Source organism: Vicia villosa, linkage group LG5, assembly GCF_029867415.1.
Source record: "Vicia villosa cultivar HV-30 ecotype Madison, WI linkage group LG5, Vvil1.0, whole genome shotgun sequence".
NCBI classification, from domain to species: Eukaryota; Viridiplantae; Streptophyta; class Magnoliopsida; order Fabales; family Fabaceae; genus Vicia; species Vicia villosa.
The window spans coordinates 127111862-127136200 of record NC_081184.1 but is presented as its reverse complement, the minus strand read 5'-3'; the positions used below and the strand labels follow the sequence as shown (position 1 = coordinate 127136200).

The window sequence follows — 24339 nt, the reverse complement described above, 5'->3', positions numbered from 1 at the left end:
TGTTGTTTCAATTTCGCTTCTCGGAGGGAAGATCCTGTTCGGATTTCCTCGACCATGTCGAGCTCTTCTCTCATAGCTTCGTCATTGAGTTCCTCCTCGAGAGGTGACTCAGTCCGACGAGATGGTTCTCGGATCTCCACGGGGATCACGGCTTCGGTGCCATAGGTTAACTTGAACGGTGTTTCGCCTGTGCTCGAATGTGGGGTCGTCCTGTATGCCCAAAGGACGCTGTGTAGCTCTTCGACCCAAGCCTTTTTCGCCTCGCCCAACCTTCTCTTTAGTCCACGGAGAATGACCCGGTTGGCGGCTTCAGCTTGTCCGTTCGTTTGAGGGTGTTCGACCGAAGTGAAGTGCTGTTTCGTCCCGAGTTTGGTTACGAACTCCTGGAATTTTATGTCCGTGAACTGGGTGCCGTTATCGGTTATGATCGCCTGTGGCACCCCGAACCGAGCGAGTATGTTCCGTTTATAAAAGCGGATGATCGCGACTTTACGTGTCTATAAATCTGATAACTGCAAGTGCACAGTCGTGTCGTGTAGTTTTAAAAGATATCGAATCCACAGGGACTATGAATCGATCTACCGTTATCTAAGGTTACTATGTAAAGCTAGGAGTACTAAAATTTTCGATTGTTCCTAAGGGAAAGTGATTGTGAGAAAATAAAGAATAATAATAAAAGACAGGTATCAGTATGTATTTCGTTTAACTAAAGGTAATCCGAAGGTTCATTGGCTTTTACATAATTAAATTAAAAATCTTTACTAATTCCAATTGATTAAAAATCCTCGTCTCAAACTTTCGCTCTGTTGATTCAGACTACTATCCTAATCCTAATGTACGCTTTCGCCATCCCATTAGATTTTAGAAGAGCTTTTTGGAAACAATGTAATTAATAAAATGCCTATTTTACGAGGTTGTTATCTATTTAAATCTCCTAATCTCAAACTTTCGCTCTGTTGACTCGGAGCAAGCTAATACCCCTAACGTACGCTTTCGCCATCCCGCTCGAGTGTAAAAACAATTTTTGAAAATAAATAAGTTCCAATTAGTTTTAATACGCTTTCGCCATCCTTAAAACTAATGTCCTATGTCTACTATCCAGTTAAAGACCTCAAACTTTCGCTCTATTGGTTTTAACCTTTGACCGTCCTAATCCCTCAAACTTTCGCTCTATTGGTTTTAAGACTTACTAATTAAACTAGACATATAAACCAAAAATAAGTGATAATTAATAAAACCTAATTTAAGCCAATTTATTTCGGATCCCTACGGTTAACTTACTTTACATACCGATACCTTTAGTATTTTAGCCAGACATATTAATACGGTTAAACATGCATAAATCGGTTTTGTTCATAATGATAAGCATATTAAATGGCATATAATATAGATATATCATGCAATAGTAATATAAATAAAAGGCGGTAAATAAAAACCTGAATTAAATAAATGGCAAATAATTCTTCAAGTATCGAACTTCCACCACAGCTTGGCTGGATCGTTCTTCGGAATTTAAATGGCAGAAAATAAAAACAAGGAAAATAAAGCGATAAATCTAACGTAAGGCTAGATCTATGAAAAGTTCACAACAATTTCCAGTGTAGAAATCGTTGTGAGAAAATAGAAGGTTAAATGGAAACAGAATAATGAAAAGCAGTTCGCGGTACAATTTCGGCAGCACTTCGTTGGCAGGAAATCGGACACTTTGGAAGTGGGATAGCAGGTCCTATTTATAGGAGGAGGTTTGCAGTTGGAATCCGTGAATTGAGGAACTTTCTGCAGACTGGGCGTGGAGACGTGGGTCTCCGTTTCTTCAGGAAGACTTGAGACGTGCGTCTCAAGTGGAGAAAATCTTGGGCAGTTGGAGACGGGCGTCTCCTCTTGGTGACGTGGCTGGAGAGAACGTGGAGACGTGCGTCTCCACTTGCTTGCAGGTCTGGGCCACGCGCCTTTTGATTCATGGTGGGCTGAATATCTCTTTTGGGCCTTTTGGGTGCTAATTGCACCCTTCTTTAGTTTCAGCACCCCTTTTCGTCTTTTAAGCATAAATATTGGTCATTTAAGCTCGATTTTCTTTCCTTTTCGCAAATAGTCGGAATTGAAGTGTAAAACCTGAAACAAAGCAAATACACGCGTAATATCATAATAAATTGACATAATAAATGGAAAATGCTATAAATATCTATGGATTTTAGGCTAAATATACGATATAAAATCGTGTTATCAAATTCCCCCAGACTTGAACCTTTGCTTGTCCTCAAGCAAAATAAGAAGATAAAGATAAATGAAACACACTTCCACCACGTCGTTCAGTCATACTTAGCTACATAGTGTTCTTATTCGGAAGTAACGAATCTTAGCAATAAACCTATAGTAACAACACTAAACAACTCCCAATATGCATACCAATCCGAATCATGCTATTATAGCTCGACCTATTTGACTTGTCATCATGTTTCACCCTTTTCATTCGCGCGCAATCACATTAAGCCCATTATCTTGACACGCACATAGCAGAGTAGTCGGTTAGTGACTATGATCCTTCTCATGGAGTTCTGGCACAATATGTGGTATACTCCTTAGCATTCACTTGTAGATTGTGGGGAATCGGACAATAGTCCTTCCTACCAAGTTCATTACCAGATGACTTCTGAACCAATCGACAGTGAGTTTTTAAATTCTTTGTATATGAGATTTGCGACCGTTAGGTTAAATGATCTTGTGAGGATCACCTTACTTAGTAGGCACATTTCTTCTTATAGTTGAACACATAATTATTATGAGGATCATACACTTATATTCATCGACTCTCTGCGTAGTTTGTATCTAAGACGGTGCCGACTGCTAGAATAAACTACTAAGGGTTATTTCAAAACTTAAAGTCGGTGGTTTTGGTATAACGGGTATTCAAATCGGTTATGTATACTCGGGGGTTTTAGAGTGTTGTGACAATAAGGATATTGACTAATTCAGTTTCGGTGCGTTGAGTGATTGAGTAGCTTCGTATTTCTTGAACGTGTGGGGTTTGCGTTTATCGTTTAGGAGCAAAAATTTTTTGTTATGGCTCAAGAAAATGGAAGAAATTGAAATAACTACGGAATTATACATATAAGACTTAAATTCCATAAATATTCTTTATTGAATTAGAAAAGCATTACAAGGAAGGGAAATAAACTGAAGGGAAAAATAAAACTAAAGGAAATAGGAAATAGAAATAATACGACTCCCCCAGACTTAGATGATGCAATGTCCTCAGTGCATAAGGACTACTCCTCATTGTTGCGGTTTTGAGAACTGCTCGCGCCTCTTGTACGAACACGGCGACGTCTATCAGGAGAGTAATTAACACGAATGTCAAGATCATGCAAATGTGTGGCAATTTCAACGTATTGACTTTCGTTCCTAATAGCATAGTCACGGTGCTCCTGTTGCATCTCTCGGATGAGCCTAATTGTTTCAGTTTGGTTTGTCTGCATAGCTTGAACGAGTTGATCTTGGCGTTGAATAGCAGCATACATGGCTTCAAGAGTGATAGGCGGAGGGTTGTTTGGAGGAGGTTGGTTGACATCAGCTTGCCCTAGGTTGAGTTCTTCTTCATTTGCATCCATTGGTTCATTAGGATGTTCTTGTTGGTCATCTTGAGGATTTTCTTCAATAAGCCTCCAACGTTGAACATAACGGATGTTAATTCTTTCAGGACAAGGAAGGATGACATAAGGAATAGGAACTTTATTGACGACCAAAGTGTATCGGCCATCATGGCGGGGTGAAACCAAGTGGGAATCGCGGCAGTAAGTGAGATCGAGTGACTGAGCAGGCTTCATGAGATGAGAGAGTGATAGGAGCTCGTCACCAAGACCTAAAGCACAGGCCAAGGTAGTAATAATGCCTCCAAGCAAGAATGGATTTGTAGCGGGGGCGTTGACTAAGCCTTGGATGTGTTGGAACATAAACGGTGCGGCATTGAAACGGATATTGTTAAGCGCACAGTAAAGGAAAAATAATTCATTTTGGTTTACCTTGTGGTTGTTGGATCTTGCAAAAATAATATGCCCCAAAACACGTTGAAAATAACGTATAGCGGGGTTTTGAATGTGAGAAGCATGAAGAGCTCTCCAACCGGTAGGATTTTCTCCAGTGAGATGGAACCAAAATTCAAAAGCGAGATCCTCCCAGGATCGACCATTGAGTTCTTGAAAGATTGAGCGGTGAGCAATTGGAGCATGATTAAAATGCAAATATGAAGCTACGACATCTTGATCTAGAGCATATTCACGGTTGAACATCCGGAATTGGATGGTACCGGTTGAGAATGGTTGAGTAGAGGGAGTGTCGTAGTTGAAGGAACTCAAAAATTCTAAGACGAGCGGCTCATAAGTAGGTACGGGTTCGGTACAAAGATGGTGGAGGCTAGATTTAGTGAGCAAACGGGTGACACCATCGATGAGACCCAAAGTTTCTAGACACTCGGTGTTCACAAATTTTGTGGGAACAACCGAACGTTCGTAGAAAGCAACATATTTTGTTCGTTGAGCATCATCTCGGAAGATAATGTTTGAAAGGTCGGGAGGTGGTCGCTCGGGACGCTCACTACGGATTAATGAACGTGGAGGCATGGTGAGTATGGAAATGGAAAATAGATATGATAGTAGAATGGTAGAAAAGAAATGGTATGAAGGTTGTGAAGAATAAGAGTGGTGGTGGTGTGGTTTTATAGTGAGGTTTGAAAATGGGGTGGTTAATGGAGAATTAAAATGGATTAATGGTGGTGTTTGAAGTTTGAATAGAATAGAAGAATGGGAAATGAATGGAGTTTAAGAGGTGAATGATGGAGGATGAATGAGGTTAATGGGGTTTAAATGGAATAAATAGGGGAAGAATGAGGAGAATGAATTTTGAAATTCAAATTCAAAATTCAAGAGGGAGAGAAGAGTGTCTGCGTGGTCAAATGCAGACTGCTAGCCTTGGGAGACGTGCGTCTCAGGCAGTCAGTCTGCTGGGGCAGAGCATGGAGACGTGCGTCTCCTGTCCCAAAAATGGCATCTGCTGGTCCCACACAGATGGAGACGGGCGTCTCCTGTGGCAGACAAGTGGGTCACGCATGCAGATGACCAGCCAGTGCTGACTGATACCATTAACAGCAAAAAGTGTCCATCAGTTCAGAACAGTGTCTTATTTTAATACTATTATCAGCAAAGAGTGATAGCCAGGCAAATATATATAGCAGTTAATAGCAGTGTATTATAACACAACAGCAGTAGTGAATAAAATATTGCATTTTAAAATTAAATCAGTACTGAGTGTTAACAATAGCAGAATGGAAAAGTGCAGAAAATGTAAATCTAAACTAAGAATAGAAATTACTAAAACTAGAAATAAAAATCTAATAATCTAATACGGTAACATCTAGCCACGTCTATTGTTGTTCTGATTAGACTGAATGTGTTTGAAGACTTCGTCGAACTGAGCATTGACGGTGTCGATGAAATCGAAGAAATGCATTTGCAAAGTGTGAAGCTCGTTGCGCACATGTTGTACATCGTGTTGTAGTGCATTGATTGCTTGTTCGTGCGTGTTCAGATTGGGCATCCTTTGATTTACCGATGCGGTAGATGTAGCGGGTTGTTGTTGCTCGACCTCGACATCAGTCATATCAACAGTGTGATCTTCAACGGAATCTTCAGAACGAGTTTCAGGTTCATATTCAGATATAGGTTCATCAATAGGAAGAGGTTCATAATCAGGAATGGGTTCATCAACAGGAAGAGGTTCATAATAACCAGGAGGTGTTTCAGGTTCAGATTCAGATGCAGGCATTTCTTCATCAAAATGTTCATAAGCTTGAGGAGTTTCAGGTGATGGCTCTCTCTCAGGAATCTGACCATAGTAAAGCCAGTTGGTAGGGTTGTGCACACTTGTCCTAGGATTCGGTAAGGTGAACTGATACCAAACTTTGTTGTCAATGAGCAATTCAAAACGATCAGGTCCAAGATTACCGATGATACCTCGATTAAAGCAGAAATTGATGTCCATAGAGGTATGGGTACCAAAAGGTGTCAATCTAAGCAAAGGCACTCTCATTCCTATGGCATTAGCGATCATAGTGACAAATCCGCCGATCCTAATGGGTGAAACTTCGTCTTGCGTGATGCGCTCGAAGTTTGTAAGCATGAATGCGATGGCATTGACCGGGCGATTCTGAGATGTACAAAACATGATGAACAGCTCTTCTCTAGTAACTTCAGTGACATTGTCAGGCTTTCCAAAAATGTAGTGAGCAAGGATCTTGTGAAAGTAGCGGAAAGCAGGATTGTGGATGTTCTCAGATTGAAATTCATTCTCTTCAGGGTTGTCGTTTCCAGTGATCTTGCCCCAGTATTTTTCCAACTCCCAGTATGGAAGATTTTCTTCAGCTACTTGGGCGTATGCATCAGGTCCATGAGGTAGTTCTAACATTTCAGCAAAATCTCGGATGCAGAAATTAAACTCCATACCAAAGAGTCTAAAGAGAATAACTCCTTTTTTCAGTCCTTGTCCACAGTTTGGAAGATAGGTCAGGGAGCTCAAGAATTCCAGAGTGAGCTTCCGATAAGTGCTAAACTTGCGGAACAAGTGAGAACCAGTCCAACCGATTTGGTTAAGCAGGTGTAGGATGCTTTCTTCGATACCAAGCTTCACCATAGTTGGTTGGTGAGGATAGCAAGTCAATTCCATGTGTCTTTCAGCCAGCTTGTTAAATCTTGCTTCTTGTCCTCTACCACGGAACACAACTTCCATATTGTCAACTTCTTGCATCGTAGTTAGTAATTAAATGAAAAACCTAGAAGTTGAAAATATTAAGATTGAGTTAGAATTAGGCTAGTGTTTATTTAAAATAAAATAAAAAGTTAAAATTAAGCTTAGGTAACAAGTTATAATAATAAATATAATTATAACGGAAATATTTTCTCAAATCATAGATAGTAGTTATAATTATAATAATTATTATAAGATGTATGAAAAATCAAAAATGATTAAAATTAAATTAAAAATAGAATAAAGTTTTAAAAATGAAAAATAAAATTAAAAATAATAGGAAAATTAAAGTTTTAATAAAATAAAATAGAAGAATAAATAAATGTGGGTTGTCTCCCACCAAGCGCTTTGTTTAATGTCGTAAGCTCGACGATTTAAAAATAGAAAACTATTTTTTCGAAAGAGCGGGCAGTTCGTCAAGTTTAAAAACTTCGATGTTTTCATCGTATTCGAGATGATGGTAATACTTAAGACGTTGCCCATTTACGACAAAAGGTTTGACGGTTTCTCCTTTGATTTCTATCGCTCCACTCGGAAATATGTTAGTTATTTCGAAAGGGCCAGACCATCTAGATCGTAACTTACCAGGAAATAATTTTAGTCTAGAATTAAATAAGAGCACTTTATCGCCTATGCTAAAATTTTTCCTAGATATACGCTTGTCGTGCCATTTTTTCGTTCGCTCTTTATAGATTTTGGCGTTTTCGTAAGCGTCTTGTCTAAGTTCTTCTAATTCGTTTATGTCTAGAAGTCGTTTCTCACCAGCGGCAGTGTAGTTTAGGTTTAAGTTCTTAATAGCCCAATAGGCTTTATGTTCTAACTCTACTGGTAGGTGGCATGATTTTCCATAAACGAGTTTGAATGGGGTAGTTCCTATTGGAGTTTTGAAAGCTGTTCTATAAGCCCATAAAGCTTCATTTAGCTTGGTTGACCAATCTTTCCTCGATATAGCAACAGTTTTCTCCAATATTTGTTTTATTTCGCGGTTAGATACTTCTACTTGACCGCTTGTTTGTGGATGGTATGGTGTGGCTATTCGATGATTTACTCCATATTTTCGAAGGAGTTTCTCAAGTATTCTTGAAATGAAATGGGAACCACCATCGCTAATTACCAATCTTGGCACACCGAACCTAGGAAAAATGACGTTTTTGAAAAGTTTAATAACTACTCGTGTATCGTTTGTAGGGGAAGCAATAGCTTCTATCCATTTTGAAACGTAATCGACGGCTACGAGTATATATTGATTTCCAAACGATGACGGAAACGGTCCCATGAAGTCTATTCCCCAGACGTCAAATATTTCTACTTCTAGAATGCCTTTTTGAGGCATTTCATCGCGTCTTGAAATGTTTCCAGTTCGTTGGCATCTATCACAGCTTAGTATAGCAAAATGGACGTCTTTCCACAGGTTAGGCCAGAAAAGTCCAGATTGAAGAATTTTGGCGCAGGTCCTAGATGTGCTATGGTGTCCTCCACACGGTGCAGAATGACAATGTGTTATTATGCTTCTTATCTCTTCCTCGGGTACACAACGTCTAAAGATTCCATCGGGGCCTCTTTTGAAAAGGAGTGGGTCGTCCCAATAGTAATGTTTTAGGTCATGGAAGAATTTCTTCTTCTGTTGGTAGCTTAGATCAGGAGGAAGCACACCAGCAGCTAGGTAATTTACGAAATCTGCATACCAAGGTGTGTTAGATCGGGCTAAAGCTATTTCAGCTAATTTCTCGGTTTCAGAGTTTGGACGGTATGGTTCGAATTCATTTGCTTCTAATTGGGCGATGAGTCTTTCATAAGGGAAATCATCGTCAATTGGTACTTGTTCGGGTTTCAGATTTTCCAATCGAGAGAGGTGATCTGCTACGACATTTTCAGTGCCTTTCTTATCTTTAATTTCCAGGTCGAATTCTTGTAGTAACAAGATCCATCTCAAGAGTCTTGGTTTAGCGTCCTTTTTGGTTAGGAGGTACCTAATGGCGGCGTGGTCAGTGTATATGATTATTTTGGCTCCTACCAGGTAAGAACGGAATTTGTCTAATGCGAATACGACAGCTAATAGTTCTTTTTCTGTCGTGGCATAATTCATCTGAGCTTCGTCTAGGGTTCTACTCGCATAATATATGACATGTAGTTTCTTATCCTTTCTTTGTCCTAGAACGGCTCCTACAGCATAATCACTTGCGTCACACATTATTTCGAAAGGTTCATTCCAGTCGGGAGGTTGCATAATTGGCGCAGAGATCAATGCTTGTTTAAGCGTTTGAAATGCTTCAGTGCATTTATCGGTGAAAACAAATTCGGCGTCTTTCATGAGTAGTTCAGTTAAAGGTTTGGTTATTTTAGAGAAATCCTTAATGAAGCGTCGGTAAAAACCAGCATGTCCCAGAAAACTTCTTATTTCTCTAACGGTTTTGGGAGGTTGAAGGTTTTCGATAATCTCGATTTTTGCTTTATCAACTTCGATTCCTCTATCGGATACGATGTGTCCAAGTACAATTCCTTGTCGAACCATGAAATGGCATTTTTCCCAATTAAGGACTAGGTTTACGCTTACGCATCGTCTAAGCACCATTTCAAGGTTTTCTAAACATGTTTCAAAACTTCCTCCACAGACAGAGAAGTCGTCCATAAAGACCTCCATTATTCCATCTAGGAAGTCGGCAAATATTGCCATCATGCATCTTTGGAAGGTCGCGGGTGCATTGCAGAGTCCAAAAGGCATTCGTCTATAAGCGAATGTACCATAAGGACAGGTGAATGTGGTCTTCTCTTGGTCGTCAGGGTGGATAGGAATTTGGAAAAATCCGGAGTATCCATCCAGATAACAAAAATGTGAGTGTTTAGCTAAGCGTTCGAGCATTTGATCTATGAAAGGTAAAGGGAAATGGTCTTTTCGGGTAGCTTTATTTAGCTTCCTATAGTCAATGCACATCCTCCATCCAGTTTGGGTACGTTGTGCTACAGATTCTCCTTTTGCGTTAGTGATTACAGTGACTCCTCCTTTCTTTGGTACGACGTGAACGGGGCTAACCCATTTGCTATCGGATATAGGATATATTATTCCAGCTTCTAGCAGTTTTTGGATTTCCTTTTTAACCACATCGCTCATAATAGGATTTATTCGCCTTTGATGTTCCCTAGAGGTTTTACTATCGTCTTCGAGCATAATGCGGTGCATACACAGAGAAGGGCTTATACCTTTTAGATCTGATATGTTGTATCCTAAAGCGGTAGGGTATTTTCTTAGAACATTAAGTAATTTTTCAGTCTCGGTTCGTCCTAAGTTGGCGTTCACTATAACTGGTCGGTTTAGTTCTTCGTCTAGAAATTCGTATCTAAGATCGGTAGGAAGTGTCTTCAGCTCTATAGCAGGTTTCTTAGGTCCAGGTATAGGATCAGGGGTTAAAGCTAAGCATTCACTCAGGTGGTTGTCTTGATATTCCTCACGCCAGTTGTCATCTTCAAAAATTGGCGGCATAGGAATTCTTAGGGTTTCGGTTTCCTTATTTGGTTCGGATTTTATTTCCTTGACACATTCGTCGATTATATCAGCAGAACAGCATGTGTCAATTATAGAAGGTGCTTTTAGGAATTGGGAAAGGATAAATTCTATTTTCTCTTCTCCTACTTCGAAAGTAAGCTTTCCTCGCTTTACATCTATAATCGCACCAGCGGTCGCTAAAAATGGTCTTCCTAAAATGATCGGGATGTTAGAATCTTCTTGGATATCCATAATGATGAAGTCAGTTGGGATGTAGAATTGACCTACACGAACAGGGATATTCTCTAACATTCCTACAGGATATTTAACTGAACGGTCTGCTAGTTGAAGAGACATTCTTGTTGCTTTAAGCTCACCTAGATTGAGTTTCTTACAGGTCGAAAGAGGCATCAAACTAACACTAGCTCCTAAATCGCACAAGGCTTTCTCTATGATGGTTTTTCCAATTACGCAGGGTATAGAGAAACTACCAGGGTCTTTCAGTTTTGGAGGCATGTTGTTTTGGATGATAGCGCTACATTCAGCGGTAAGTGTTATAGTTTCGTTATCCTCGAGCTTCTTTTTGTTTGATAAGATTTCTTTTAAGAACTTAGCGTACGAAGGCATCTCAGTTATGGCTTCTGTGAATGGTATGGTTATGTTTAATTGCTTCAGAAGTTCTACAAATCTTTTAAATTGCGCTTCGGTTTTTGATTTAGCTAATCTCTGAGGGTAAGGAATTGGTGGCTTATAAGGTGGTGGTGGAACATAAGGTTTCTCCTTTTCGGGTTCCACTTCGTTATTGTTCTCATCAGTCTTAGCAGTTTGTTCGTCGGTTGGTTTCTTTTGGGTTTCCTTTGGCTCTTGTTGTGACATGGGTACGTTTTGGGTTCTAGGATCTATGGGTCCATCGTAATTAGTTCCACTTCGTAGTGTTATCGCGTTCGCATGTCCTTTAGGATTAGGTTGTGGTTGAGCAGGAAACGTGCCAGCAGGGGCAGCAGTAGGTGCTTGTTGTTGAGCTACTTGTGAGATTTGAGTTTCTAACATTTTGTTATGCGTAGCTAAAGCATCTACTTTGTTCGATAGTTGTTTTAGTTGCTCGCTATTGTGGATGTTTTGATTCAGGAAGTCTTTATTGGTTTGTTGTTGGGATGCTATGAAGTTCTCCATCATGATTTCTAGGTTTGACTTCCTAGGGGTGTTTTGAGCAGCTACAGGCGCTTTTTGGTAGCCAGGTGGTACAGCAGGTGCTTGTCCAGGCGCGTACAACGCATTGTTGTTCTTATAAGAAAAGTTCGGGTGGTTTTTCCATCCAGGGTTGTACGTGTTAGAATAAGGGTTTCCTTGAGCGTAATTTACTTGATCAGATGGGACTCCAGTCAAGAGTTGACATTCAGCAACTACATGCCCAGTCAATCCACAAATCTCGCAGTTAGGTGCTACAGCGGCAGCGGTGGCTGAAGGAGTGATGGTCAAATTCTCAATCTTTTGAGTTAAAGCGTCTACTTTAGCGTTAACGCGGTCTATACCACTAATTTCGTACATTCCTCCTTTGGTTTGGGCTTTCTCTAGGGCGGCGCGTTCTCCTCCCCATTGGTAATGGTTTTGTGCCATGTTCTCTATGAGTTTGTACGCTTCATCATGGGGTTTGTCCATTAATGCTCCGCCAGCAGCGGCATCTATAGTCATTTTAGTGTTATATAAGAGACCACCATAAAAGGTATGGATGATCAGCCATGGTTCGAGTCCATGATGAGGGCATATTCTAAGCATGTCCTTGTAACGTTCCCAAGCTTCGAAAAGCGATTCGTTATCTTTCTGGGTAAATCCGTTGATTTGACCTCTAAGCATAGCAGTCTTGCTAGGCGGAAAGTATCTTGCTAAGAATACTCTCTTCAATTCGTCCCACGTAGTTATGGAATTGGAAGGCAGGGATTGAAGCCACGCTCTCGCTCTATCTCTCAAGGAGAAAGGGAAAAGGCGTAATCGAATAGCTTCGGAACTAACGTTGTTGGCTTTGATAGTGTCGGCGTATTGCACGAACACGGATAAATGGAGATTGGGGTCGTCTACAGGGCTTCCAGAGAATTGATTCTGTTGAACAGCTTGGACCAGTGAAGGTTTCAGTTCGAAATTGTTCGCTTCAATCGCAGGTGGTGCGATACTTGAATGCGGTTCAGCGCGCGAAGGAGCGGCATAGTCTCTAAGAGGACGAATAGCAGCCATCTCTAACTTCGGGGTGATTTGATTGATTTGATCAGTAAAATTCAATTCCTGATTAATCGGAATTTCTGCTACTTCGGGAAGGTTGCGAGCTCGACGTTTAACGTTAATGAAACGTTCGATCTCGTTAATTCGTTGTATTAAGTCTCCTCCTTGTGAACGAGTATTTGGCATACAATCGTTCAAAAAGAAAGGGAAGAATTTTCCTAGTCTCTACGGTGTAACAGTGAGTTACGATATCGACTTAAATAGTCCCCGGCAACGGCGCCAAAAACTTGATCGCGACTTTACGTGTCTATAAATCTGATAACTGCAAGTGCACAGTCGTGTCGTGTAGTTTTAAAAGATATCGAATCCACAGGGACTATGAATCGATCTACCGTTATCTAAGGTTACTATGTAAAGCTAGGAGTACTAAAATTTTCGATTGTTCCTAAGGGAAAGTGATTGTGAGAAAATAAAGAATAATAATAAAAGACAGGTATCAGTATGTATTTCGTTTAACTAAAGGTAATCCGAAGGTTCATTGGCTTTTACATAATTAAATTAAAAATCTTTACTAATTCCAATTGATTAAAAATCCTCGTCTCAAACTTTCGCTCTGTTGATTCAGACTACTATCCTAATCCTAATGTACGCTTTCGCCATCCCATTAGATTTTAGAAGAGCTTTTTGGAAACAATGTAATTAATAAAATGCCTATTTTACGAGGTTGTTATCTATTTAAATCTCCTAATCTCAAACTTTCGCTCTGTTGACTCGGAGCAAGCTAATACCCCTAACGTACGCTTTCGCCATCCCGCTCGAGTGTAAAAACAATTTTTGAAAATAAATAAGTTCCAATTAGTTTTAATACGCTTTCGCCATCCTTAAAACTAATGTCCTATGTCTACTATCCAGTTAAAGACCTCAAACTTTCGCTCTATTGGTTTTAACCTTTGACCGTCCTAATCCCTCAAACTTTCGCTCTATTGGTTTTAAGACTTACTAATTAAACTAGACATATAAACCAAAAATAAGTGATAATTAATAAAACCTAATTTAAGCCAATTTATTTCGGATCCCTACGGTTAACTTACTTTACATACCGATACCTTTAGTATTTTAGCCAGACATATTAATACGGTTAAACATGCATAAATCGGTTTTGTTCATAATGATAAGCATATTAAATGGCATATAATATAGATATATCATGCAATAGTAATATAAATAAAAGGCGGTAAATAAAAACCTGAATTAAATAAATGGCAAATAATTCTTCAAGTATCGAACTTCCACCACAGCTTGGCTGGATCGTTCTTCGGAATTTAAATGGCAGAAAATAAAAACAAGGAAAATAAAGCGATAAATCTAACGTAAGGCTAGATCTATGAAAAGTTCACAACAATTTCCAGTGTAGAAATCGTTGTGAGAAAATAGAAGGTTAAATGGAAACAGAATAATGAAAAGCAGTTCGCGGTACAATTTCGGCAGCACTTCGTTGGCAGGAAATCGGACACTTTGGAAGTGGGATAGCAGGTCCTATTTATAGGAGGAGGTTTGCAGTTGGAATCCGTGAATTGAGGAACTTTCTGCAGACTGGGCGTGGAGACGTGGGTCTCCGTTTCTTCAGGAAGACTTGAGACGTGCGTCTCAAGTGGAGAAAATCTTGGGCAGTTGGAGACGGGCGTCTCCTCTTGGTGACGTGGCTGGAGAGAACGTGGAGACGTGCGTCTCCACTTGCTTGCAGGTCTGGGCCACGCGCCTTTTGATTCATGGTGGGCTGAATATCTCTTTTGGGCCTTTTGGGTGCTAATTGCACCCTTCTTTAGTTTCAGCACCCCTTTTCGTCTTTTAAGCATAAATATTGGTCATTTAAGCTCGATTTTCTTTCCTTTTCGCAAATAGTCGGAATTGAAGTGTAAAACCTGAAACAAAGCAAATACACGCGTAATATCATAATAAATTGACATAATAAATGGAAAATGCTATAAATATCTATGGATTTTAGGCTAAATATACGATATAAAATCGTGTTATCAGCGGAGTACGTTTTGGGACGTGATTTTGGCGAGCGCTTCAGCTTCTATCCATTTCGTGAAGTAATCTACAGCGACCACTAGGTATTTATTTTGGTAAGACCCGACCGGGAAAGGTCTGAGGAGGTCCATTCCCCATGTGGAGAAAGGCCAAGGCGAGGAGAGAGATTTGAGCTCGTTCGGGGGAGCCAGGTGCATGTCGGCATGACGCTGACATTTATCGCATTTCTGGACGTATTATTTGGCATCTTGCTGCATGGTCGGCCAATAGTAGCCGACTCTGAGGGCTTTCCTCGCCAGTGATCGTCCGGCGAGGTGTTGGCCGTTGATTCCTTCGTGAAGCTCTTGGAGTACCTCAAGTGCTTGCGAGGCGTCGATGCATTTAAGGAGAGGGATGGAGAAGCCTCGTCGGTATAGTTTGTTTTCGATGATGGTATACGAACAGGCTCGTCTTTTAATCGCTGAAGCTTCCTTCGCGTCAGCGGGAAGTTCGTCTTTCGTGAGGAAGTTATATACTGGGGTCATCCAGCAATGGTCGTCCCCGATGGCGAATATTTGTAGAGCTCGCGCGTTTTCGCCTATGCTTGGTCTGGGTAGGATTTCCTGGATGACCGACTTGTTTCCCCCTTTCTTTCTTGTGCTCGCAAGTTTGGATAATATGTCGGCGCGCGAGTTATGTTCTCGGGGGATATGCTCGACTTCTGCTTTGATGAATTTTTTCATCTTATCCTTGACGAGCGTGAGGTACTCGGCGAGTACGTCGTTTTAGGCTTGGTAATTGCCGCTGATGTGGGATGCGACGAGTTGGGAGTCTGTGTAGATCTTGACCTCCCGTGTGCCCACATCCTCGGCGAGTCTCAGGCCTGCAAGGAGGGCTTCGTACTCGGCCTGGTTGTTCAACGTGTTGAAAGATAGGACTAAAGATACTTCGATGATGAGTCCTTCGTCGTTTTCTAAGATAATGCCTGCCCCGCTTCCCGAACTGCTTGAGGCGCCATCTACGTAAATGGTCCATTTGTTCCTGGTCGGGTCTGGGGAGTCGGCTATCGAGGTCATCTCTGCTACGAAGTCTGCTAACGCCTGAGCTTTTAATGCCCTCCTGCTTTCGTACTGTATGTCGAACTCCGATAGCTCGAGGGACCATCTCAGCATTCTGCCGGCCATATCTGGTCGGCTGAGGAGTTGCTTGATGGGTTGATCTGTTCGGACGAAGATGGTGTGGGCGAGGAAATAGTATCACAGCCTTCTGGCCGCTATCACTAGGGCCATGGCGACTTTCTCGATCTGTTGGTATCGCACCTCGGGCCCTTGCAGGGCTTTGCTGGTGAAATATACGGGTTTTTGCCCGTCTTCGGTTTCTCGGACCAAAGCCGCGCTGACTGCTTCGTTTGAAACGGCTAAGTACAGATACAGAGGCTCGTTGTCATCGGGTCGAGAAAGGACGGGCGGTTTGGAGAGCACTTGCTTGAGGTGTGAAAGTGCTTGCTCGCATTCTTCGGACCATTCAAAGGCCGCTTCTTTTCGTAGCAGTTTAAAGAAAGGGAGTGCGTGTTGGGCGGATTTCGCGACGAAACGTGATAGCGCGGTGAGCATCCCGTTTAAGACTTGGATGGATTTTTTATTGTTAGGAGTGGGGAGTTCAGAGAATGCTCGGCATTTATCCGGGTTGACCTCTATTCCCCGTTCGGTCAAATAGAAACCGAGGAATTTGCCTGCTCGGACGCCGAAGGTGCACTTCTCCGGGTTGAAGCGCATCTTGCAGAATCTGGCCCGCTCAAACACCCGCTCGAGATGGGAGGTGTGGTCGGTGTCCTCTCGAGATTTGACGATCATGTCGTCCATATATACCTCGAGGGTGTCGCCGATCTCTCCTCGGAACACTTTGTTCATCATCCGTTGATACGTGGACCCAGCGTTTTTGAGGCCGAAGGGTATTACGTTGTAGTAATAGTTGCCCGACTCTGTCATAAACGCTGTGCACTGCTTGTCGCTCCTCGCCATGGGGATCTGGTTGTAACCTGAATAAGCATCCATAAAAGACAATAGTTTATAGCCGGCCGAGTTGTCGACCAGTCTATCAATGTTAGGTAAAGGATAGGCGTCTTTTGGACATGCCCGGTTAACATCAGTATAATCAACACACATTCTCCATTTTCCATTAGATTTCTTAACAAGTACAACGTTTGAGAGCCAAGTTGAATACTTGGCCTCGGAAATAAAATTTGCCTCTAGGAGGTCTTTTACAGCTTTCTCGGCAGCCTCCGCTTTCTCGGGGGACTGCCGACGCCTACATTGAACTACGGCCTTCGCGGCTGGATCGATGGAGAGGTGGTGGCAGGCGACCTCGAGGTCGAGTCCGGGCATTTCTGCGGCGCTCCAGGCGAACAAGTCTGCATTGGCTCGAAGGCAGGCCACGAGCTGCTTCCTTGGTAGATCTGTGATGCCCTTGCCGATCTTTACCGCTTTGTCGGGGTTGCCGCCCAATGGGACCAGCTCGAAATCTCCATCTGGGATAGGTCGGACGGGATGAGGTGCCTTTGATCGCGTTTCTTCCCCGATCTTCAGTTCTTCTTCTGTAAACCGTGCATCAAGGTCGACTGAGCTGACGTTGGTTGTCTGATGCTGGTCTTCTCGAGGATGTTTGTCTTCGGCTCTTGGCTTTTTGTTGGAGCTGGTTGGAGGGGCGATTAGTTCTAGTCCCTTGATGGAGGCGTCGAAGATTCTCCTGGCAGCTTCAATATCGGCGTTGATGGTGGCCATTCGTCCTGTCCTCGTGTAAAACTTCATCTTTAGGTGGACAGTGGAGGGTACGACGGTTAGCTCGGCTAGAGTGGGGCGCCCGATAATGCAATTGTACAGGGTTTTGCAGTCGATCACCAAGAATCTGGTTTTGACTTGCTTGGAGGCTTCCCCTTCTCCGAAGGTGACAATCAGCTCGACGTAACCCCATGGTTTGGTGGTAGCTCCGTTGAAACCTTGGAGGTCCGAACCCACATAGGGAGTGAGGTGTGAGTCGTCCAGCTGGAGTGTCTGGAAGAGGTGGGAATACATGATGTCGACCGAGCTGCCTTCATCGACCAGGACCCGTCGGACATCGAAATTCGCCATTCTAGCTCGGACGAGCAGGGGAATTGTGGCGTTTGGAGCTCCGCCGGGCAGTTCTTCCAGGTAGAAGGTGATTGGTTCTGACTTTCCCCGGAACTTTCGCAGCGTAGGGCCGAGGTCTGTGTTGGCGCTGAGCAACTCATCGAACTTTCTCTTCACTGAACTGATGGTGAGGGAGCCTGGATCCCCGCCGTTGGAGACGACCATGGTGAATGGGAAATTTTCCCATTTGCTGAGTGCTGTAGGGATCCCGACCGATGGCATGAAATCCTTTGATGGCAGCAGCCTCTCCTTCCTCGAACGCGATGAAAGCTTGAGCTTTGTGAAGGAGGGCGTTCATGGAGTGGACCTTCTCAATCTTGATGGCCTTCTTAAAGTCACTGCCGGGGAGAAGTCCTCGTTCCAAGAGGTATCTCTTCATGTAGTCTTCCGTCTGTACTTGGACGGCCTCCTTGTTGAACCTGTCGAGGTAATCCCGAAGAGGTTCATTGGGCCCTTGTATCACGGCCTCGAGATTGGCCTCCGATTTCGGTTGTCGTCGGGAGGCTGTGAAATGGCTCAAGAAGAGTTCCTTGAGGTCGGTCCAGGAATGGATGGAGTTGGGACGGAGGTTTCTGTACCAAGTCATTGCTCCCTTCCTGAGGGTGGTCGGGAAGATGCGGCACTTGATAGAGCCCTTGACGACGTGGTAGTCCATGACCGCTTCGATGCTCCGAATATGGTCGTCGGGGTCAGTGGTTCCATCGTATTGGTCCAACGCTGGGGGTTTTTCCATCCCTCGAGGGAGGCGGGCTCTTCGGATGTTTTCGGACAAAGGGCTGCGGAAGTCCTCTTCGTCGCTCGGTCTTGGTGAAGTTGAATGTCTGCCTCGCCGGGGTCTTCCCTGGTCATTGTCGGGGCTGACGCGATTGTCCCGAGGAGAGGGACGCTCGCGGGGTTTCAGCACAGCCTTGGAAGGGCCCCGATGACCCTGCTCGGGGGAGAGGCTTCTTGCTTCAGTGACATCTGGTCTCTGATTCTTCCTGCTCTTTCTTGGTGGAGAGCGGGAATATGATCTCCGGCGGCGATGTCTTCTAGGTGGAGAGCGTGAAGAAGATGGGGAACGCCGACGGTGTCTCCTCGGTGGTGAGCGCGAGGAGGAGTAGGAGCGCGACCGGTAGTGTCTCCGCGGAGGGGAGCGGTGTCGTCGCTTCCTTTCCAGCTCGTGGATACGGTCGTCCTGAAGTCGGAGGAGGCTTGATCAGTGCATTTTGATGCACATTCCTCTACGTTTGTACTTATACATTTCCATGGTTTGCTTGTCTTATTTTTGTATTTTATAATGTTTTTATATTTTAATTTATTTTTATTGTTATTTGATTTTCGTATTTAATTTTCAGCATTAGCAGTCTGCACGGAAACGATCATATCTGGAGTTCCAGGAGTCCGATTGAGGCGTTCTAATAATCGTCGGAAAGCTAAGAGAAAGAGCTACAATTCTTATGTTGGAGTCGAAGTCAGAATCGGACTGTAGAAGGGCCAGAAAATTCGTTGAAGTTGCAGCACTAGTTTATTTAAGTTTCGGGTCATTAGTTTTGGGCCTGGGTCGTATGTTTGACCCAGTTGGTTTGTAAAACGGGTTGTACTATTTCCCCTTAGGGTAGCAGCCGCGTTACTGATTATCACCATTCACATTTTTGGAAGAGCTTGTACGTTTGATCATGAAGAACTAATCCCTTCGAGTTAATCTTTCGTATTCAGGTTCCAAAAACTATGAGATTATTATAATTTTGCAATAAAACTTCCTTCAATTATATATGTTGTTTATCTTTTGCTTAATTTGATATTCATAATATATATTGTTTGGTTCGATTGATTATGTTTTCCAATTTATCTGCGTGTTTATCGTATGCTTAATCGTTAACCCGCTTATCGCTTAACCGAATGCTTAATTCGGCAAACGGGAAATATAATTGGTATAATATTGTTGCGCTTGTTGATCATATTATAATCGAACGGGAACGGAATCCGCTTAGGATAGTGAAATTATAATAGTCGATGATTAGTAGGAACCGGATCGGTAGATTGACTTATTTCATAATCACTTTTACAAAAACAGCTTATTTTCAGAATCACTTATTTTAAGAACTTTTTATAATTCGACCACCAAACCAACCCCCCCCCAATTCGATTTCAGTTAGTAATAACCAAGAGTCCTTGAGAGACGATATTCGAGTTACCGTTACCGTCGTACTACAGTTTTATAAATTAACTCGTTCTTGACCCGCGCGCGACAGCGGATCAAATTGGCGCCGTTGCCGGGGATTCTTGTTGTTATTAACTGATATTAGAGTCATAGGTTTAGTGTTCTCGCGTTTAGGCCGTAGTTTCCCCACGGTTTTGGCCAATTCGCGTTTTGAGTCGAAAAAAATCGGTTCTTGGAAAAATTGTGTTCGATTGTAAAAAGTTTTTGCCTACTGGAAGCAGAAAAATCGTGTGATCAATACTCCCTTACTCTAGAAGAGTAAGGGAAATCGACCAAAAATTGCCAAATTCCTCTTTTTTCTATTTTTAATTAATTATTTACTGTTTTGTCAGTTTTGAAAAAATCCAAAAAAATTCCCAAAATTCTTATTTGTCCTAATTAGTTTAAATTTTGTGTTTTTATATTTTTCTAAATTTATTTTAATCGTTTTCCTTCTTTCTATTTCTTTCTGCATGTATGGGACATAATCGGTATTTCTGTGTTTGTTGAACCCATGGCTGAACAAAGAACACTAACGCAGTTGGCTGTCCCTAATGTGAACTATAATGGTTTATGTATTGACTATCCTGCGGGTGATGCACCTTTTGAATTGGAATATGGTTTAACACATTTGTTGCCTAGGTTTAATGGTTTTGCAGGTGAGGATCCGCATATGCATCAGAATGAATTTCAGGTTGTGTGCTCTGCACCTTCCGAACCTTCACTAGAGGATATTGTCAAACAAATGGCTGCAAATAATCTTCAGTATCAACAACACATAGATTCTACTCTTCAGACTTTGCAAACACAGATTGGACAACTTGCCACTTTGATGAATGCCATGCAGCAAGCTCAAGGATCAAACCAACAACCCTTGGATGAGCAATCTATTTTTCAAATAGAGTTGCTTTCTGAAAATGTTGATGATATTTGTACTGATTCGTTTGCAGATGATTTTCCATCATTGTCTGGTTTTGATGATGTTTACTCTTGTGATGTTTGTACTGACACTAATATTTGCTCTGTTTGTGCCGAAATTGAGCTTGCCTTGCAAAATGATATTCTTACTGCATATGAGGTTGCAAATGAAGTTGTTCATGTAGATGAAGCTCTCGACACCCCGGCTGCCTGGAACAAACCATCCATTGAACAACCACCTTCCCGAGAGCTGAAACCAATTCCTGAAAATCTTAAATATGCTTATTTAGAGATGAATGAAAAACTTCTGGTTATAATTTCTTCTAAACTTTATTTTGATCAAGAAAGTAAGTTTTTGCAGGTTTTGAAGAAGCATAAGAAAGGAATTGGATGGACCTTGGACGACATTCCCGATATTAGCCCGTCCATGATTTTGCATAGGGTCTCAATTGAAGTGGAAGGTGAAACAAAAGTAGTGAGGCATCCCCTTAATCTTTTGATCTCCGAGGTTGTGGAAAAGAAGATCACATGCCCATTCGAAACTTTTACTTATCGAAGATTCTTCTTTGATCCTGGAATAAAAGGCGAAGACACTAATATAAATTCCAAGTTCAATGGGAATTACCCAAAGCTACTCCATGAGATCCCCACTCTGGAAGAAGAGAATGTAGAAGATATCTCTATGGGAAAGGTTGCTTATGTGATCACTTATCCTCCATAACTCCTCGGGTGTGTTCTTTCCTTTCTCTCACTCTTATTTTATATTTATGTTCTTTCATTGAGGACAATGTATGTCTTAAGTGTGGGGGAGAAAATCATTTATTTGTTTTGTTTTCTTTCAATTTTCTTTTTTTTTGTTTTCTTGTTTTGTTTTCAGTTTAAAAAAATATAAAAAAAATATGCATCGTTTTGAAAGTTTTAGGCTATAGACTGATTTGAGTCGAGTTTGCGGAGACTTGGGAAAAATTCACAAGATCGGTATCGTTTTAACACTGTAAGTCTCCTGCATATGCAAATTGATTTGAATTTTTTATTATGTTTTAGCCTTAAATTCTCATTCTCTGACAGCTCTTGAGTAGTTTATTTCAGCAGTCGGCACCATCTCTCACACACTTTACGCAGAGAAGCCGATGAATATAAGTGAGTGTTCCAAAAGAAAAAAAGAAAAAAAGAAAAAGGGAATGCACCTTCTAAGTTTGGTGACCCTCACCCGGTCACTTAACCCAACGGTTGTGGAACCTTCAAAAGAAAAAGTTTTTCAAAACTCTTTTTTAGTTGGTTCAGCGGTTTCTGGTGCTGAACTTGGTAGGGAGGATTACGGTCCGATCCCCCGCAACTACAACTGAGTAAACAAAGGGTTATGCCACGTAAGTACCAGAACCCCGTGCAGAAAAGGATCAGAGTCACTAACCGGTCGTCTTGCTATAAGTGTGTGGAGATAACGGGCTTAATGTGATTGCGCCTGAATGAAAAAGAGCCAAAAGGATGAGTAAGTTAGGCTATGGTATAATAATATGATTTGAATTGATTTGTGTATTTAGGAGGCTTATATCTGCATAACTGTGGTTAGTGTTCTTACGATATCCTTAGTGTGCAAGATTAGTACCTGTCGATGCAAACTTACCCGAAGAAGACTTGTAGCCTAGGATGAGTAACTGTTGATGTATTTCTGCTTTCTTTGTTTTGTTTTTCATTTTGCTCGGAGTGCAAAAGTTCAAGTGTGGGGGAATTTGATCAGTGCATTTTGATGCACATTCCTCTACGTTTGTACTTATACATTTCCATGGTTTGCTTGTCTTATTTTTGTATTTTATAATGTTTTTATATTTTAATTTATTTTTATTGTTATTTGATTTTCGTATTTAATTTTCAGCATTAGCAGTCTGCACGGAAACGATCATATCTGGAGTTCCAGGAGTCCGATTGAGGCGTTCTAATAATCGTCGGAAAGCTAAGAGAAAGAGCTACAATTCTTATGTTGGAGTCGAAGTCAGAATCGGACTGTAGAAGGGCCAGAAAATTCGTTGAAGTTGCAGCACTAGTTTATTTAAGTTTCGGGTCATTAGTTTTGGGCCTGGGTCGTATGTTTGACCCAGTTGGTTTGTAAAACGGGTTGTACTATTTCCCCTTAGGGTAGCAGCCGCGTTACTGATTATCACCATTCACATTTTTGGAAGAGCTTGTACGTTTGATCATGAAGAACTAATCCCTTCGAGTTAATCTTTCGTATTCAGGTTCCAAAAACTATGAGATTATTATAATTTTGCAATAAAACTTCCTTCAATTATATATGTTGTTTATCTTTTGCTTAATTTGATATTCATAATATATATTGTTTGGTTCGATTGATTATGTTTTCCAATTTATCTGCGTGTTTATCGTATGCTTAATCGTTAACCCGCTTATCGCTTAACCGAATGCTTAATTCGGCAAACGGGAAATATAATTGGTATAATATTGTTGCGCTTGTTGATCATATTATAATCGAACGGGAACGGAATCCGCTTAGGATAGTGAAATTATAATAGTCGATGATTAGTAGGAACCGGATCGGTAGATTGACTTATTTCATAATCACTTTTACAAAAACAGCTTATTTTCAGAATCACTTATTTTAAGAACTTTTTATAATTCGACCACCAAACCAACCCCCCCCCCCAATTCGATTTCAGTTAGTAATAACCAAGAGTCCTTGAGAGACGATATTCGAGTTACCGTTACCGTCGTACTACAGTTTTATAAATTAACTCGTTCTTGACCCGCGCGCGACAGCGGATCAAGGCTGTTCGTCTTTTGCAGTTCTTTGAGCAGACGGACAATGATGGGGTCAGTATCCTCGGGGATGTTGAGTGGCTCCTCCTCTTCTTCATGACGGGCTCTCTGCCTGTCGGAGGTGTGGGTGAATGAGGAAGCAGCGTGCCCGTCTCCGGCGTCAGTCTCATTCTCATTTTGGGGATGTTCAGGCCCATTGTGGGTTCGGGCCTGCTCGTCTTCCCCGTTCTGAACGTGTCCCTCGGGAGGGGTTTGTTCGACATTCTGAACCTGTTGGAGGCCCTGCAGCTGCTGGATGCTCTGGATCCGCTGCCTCTTAGGTTGCGAGGTCTCATGTCTCGGCCTTCTCTGTCCGGCAAGAGCATGTTGTGGTTCTTCCTGCCGACGACGATTCGTCACCTCGCGGGTGGAATCTTCGATCAGATGTTCCAGGAGGAAGGGATCGGGGTTTGGGATGTTGTTGTTGTTAGCCATGACGATCGTGAAAGGTAATGCTTTGATCTTTGTTAAAGAAGGGGGAGCAAGATTCCCACAGACGGCGCCACTGATCGTACCTGATCAGAAGAATCGTCAAGGCAGCGGAATCTGGCTTGGAGAGCAAGATGGGGGGGGGGGGTACCTGCAAGGTTCTCCGATGCTTAAGTTAGTAGCTATCAGAGAATGAGGGTTAAGAGTGAAGAATGGAATACCTGACTCTCTAGTGAAAGAGGGTATTTATAGCCCCCAGCGCTGGGCCAAGGTTCCCTAATTGGGCCAAATCCAACTGGAGGCCCACGTGCTAGGGAACTGCCAGAACG

The 24339-nt window shown here is 42.1% G+C and overlaps 1 protein-coding gene and 1 non-coding gene across 2 annotated transcripts; one reads left to right on the top strand and one right to left on the bottom strand.

Annotated features, from left to right (window-relative positions):
* Nucleotides 1-10318: 10318 nt before the first annotated feature.
* Nucleotides 10319-10903, bottom strand: LOC131605383 (uncharacterized; the record flags this gene model as incomplete). The annotated part of the gene is made up of 1 exon (XM_058877745.1): nt 10319-10903. A coding segment is annotated over exon 1 (585 nt), but the record flags the coding sequence as incomplete, so codon positions are not given.
* A 1120-nt stretch (nt 10904-12023) lies between these two features.
* LOC131608346 (small nucleolar RNA R71) lies at nt 12024-12130 on the top strand. Its single transcript, XR_009285612.1, has one exon. It is a non-coding gene; the product is annotated as a small nucleolar RNA R71 (small nucleolar RNA).
* Nucleotides 12131-24339: the final 12209 nt, after the last annotated feature.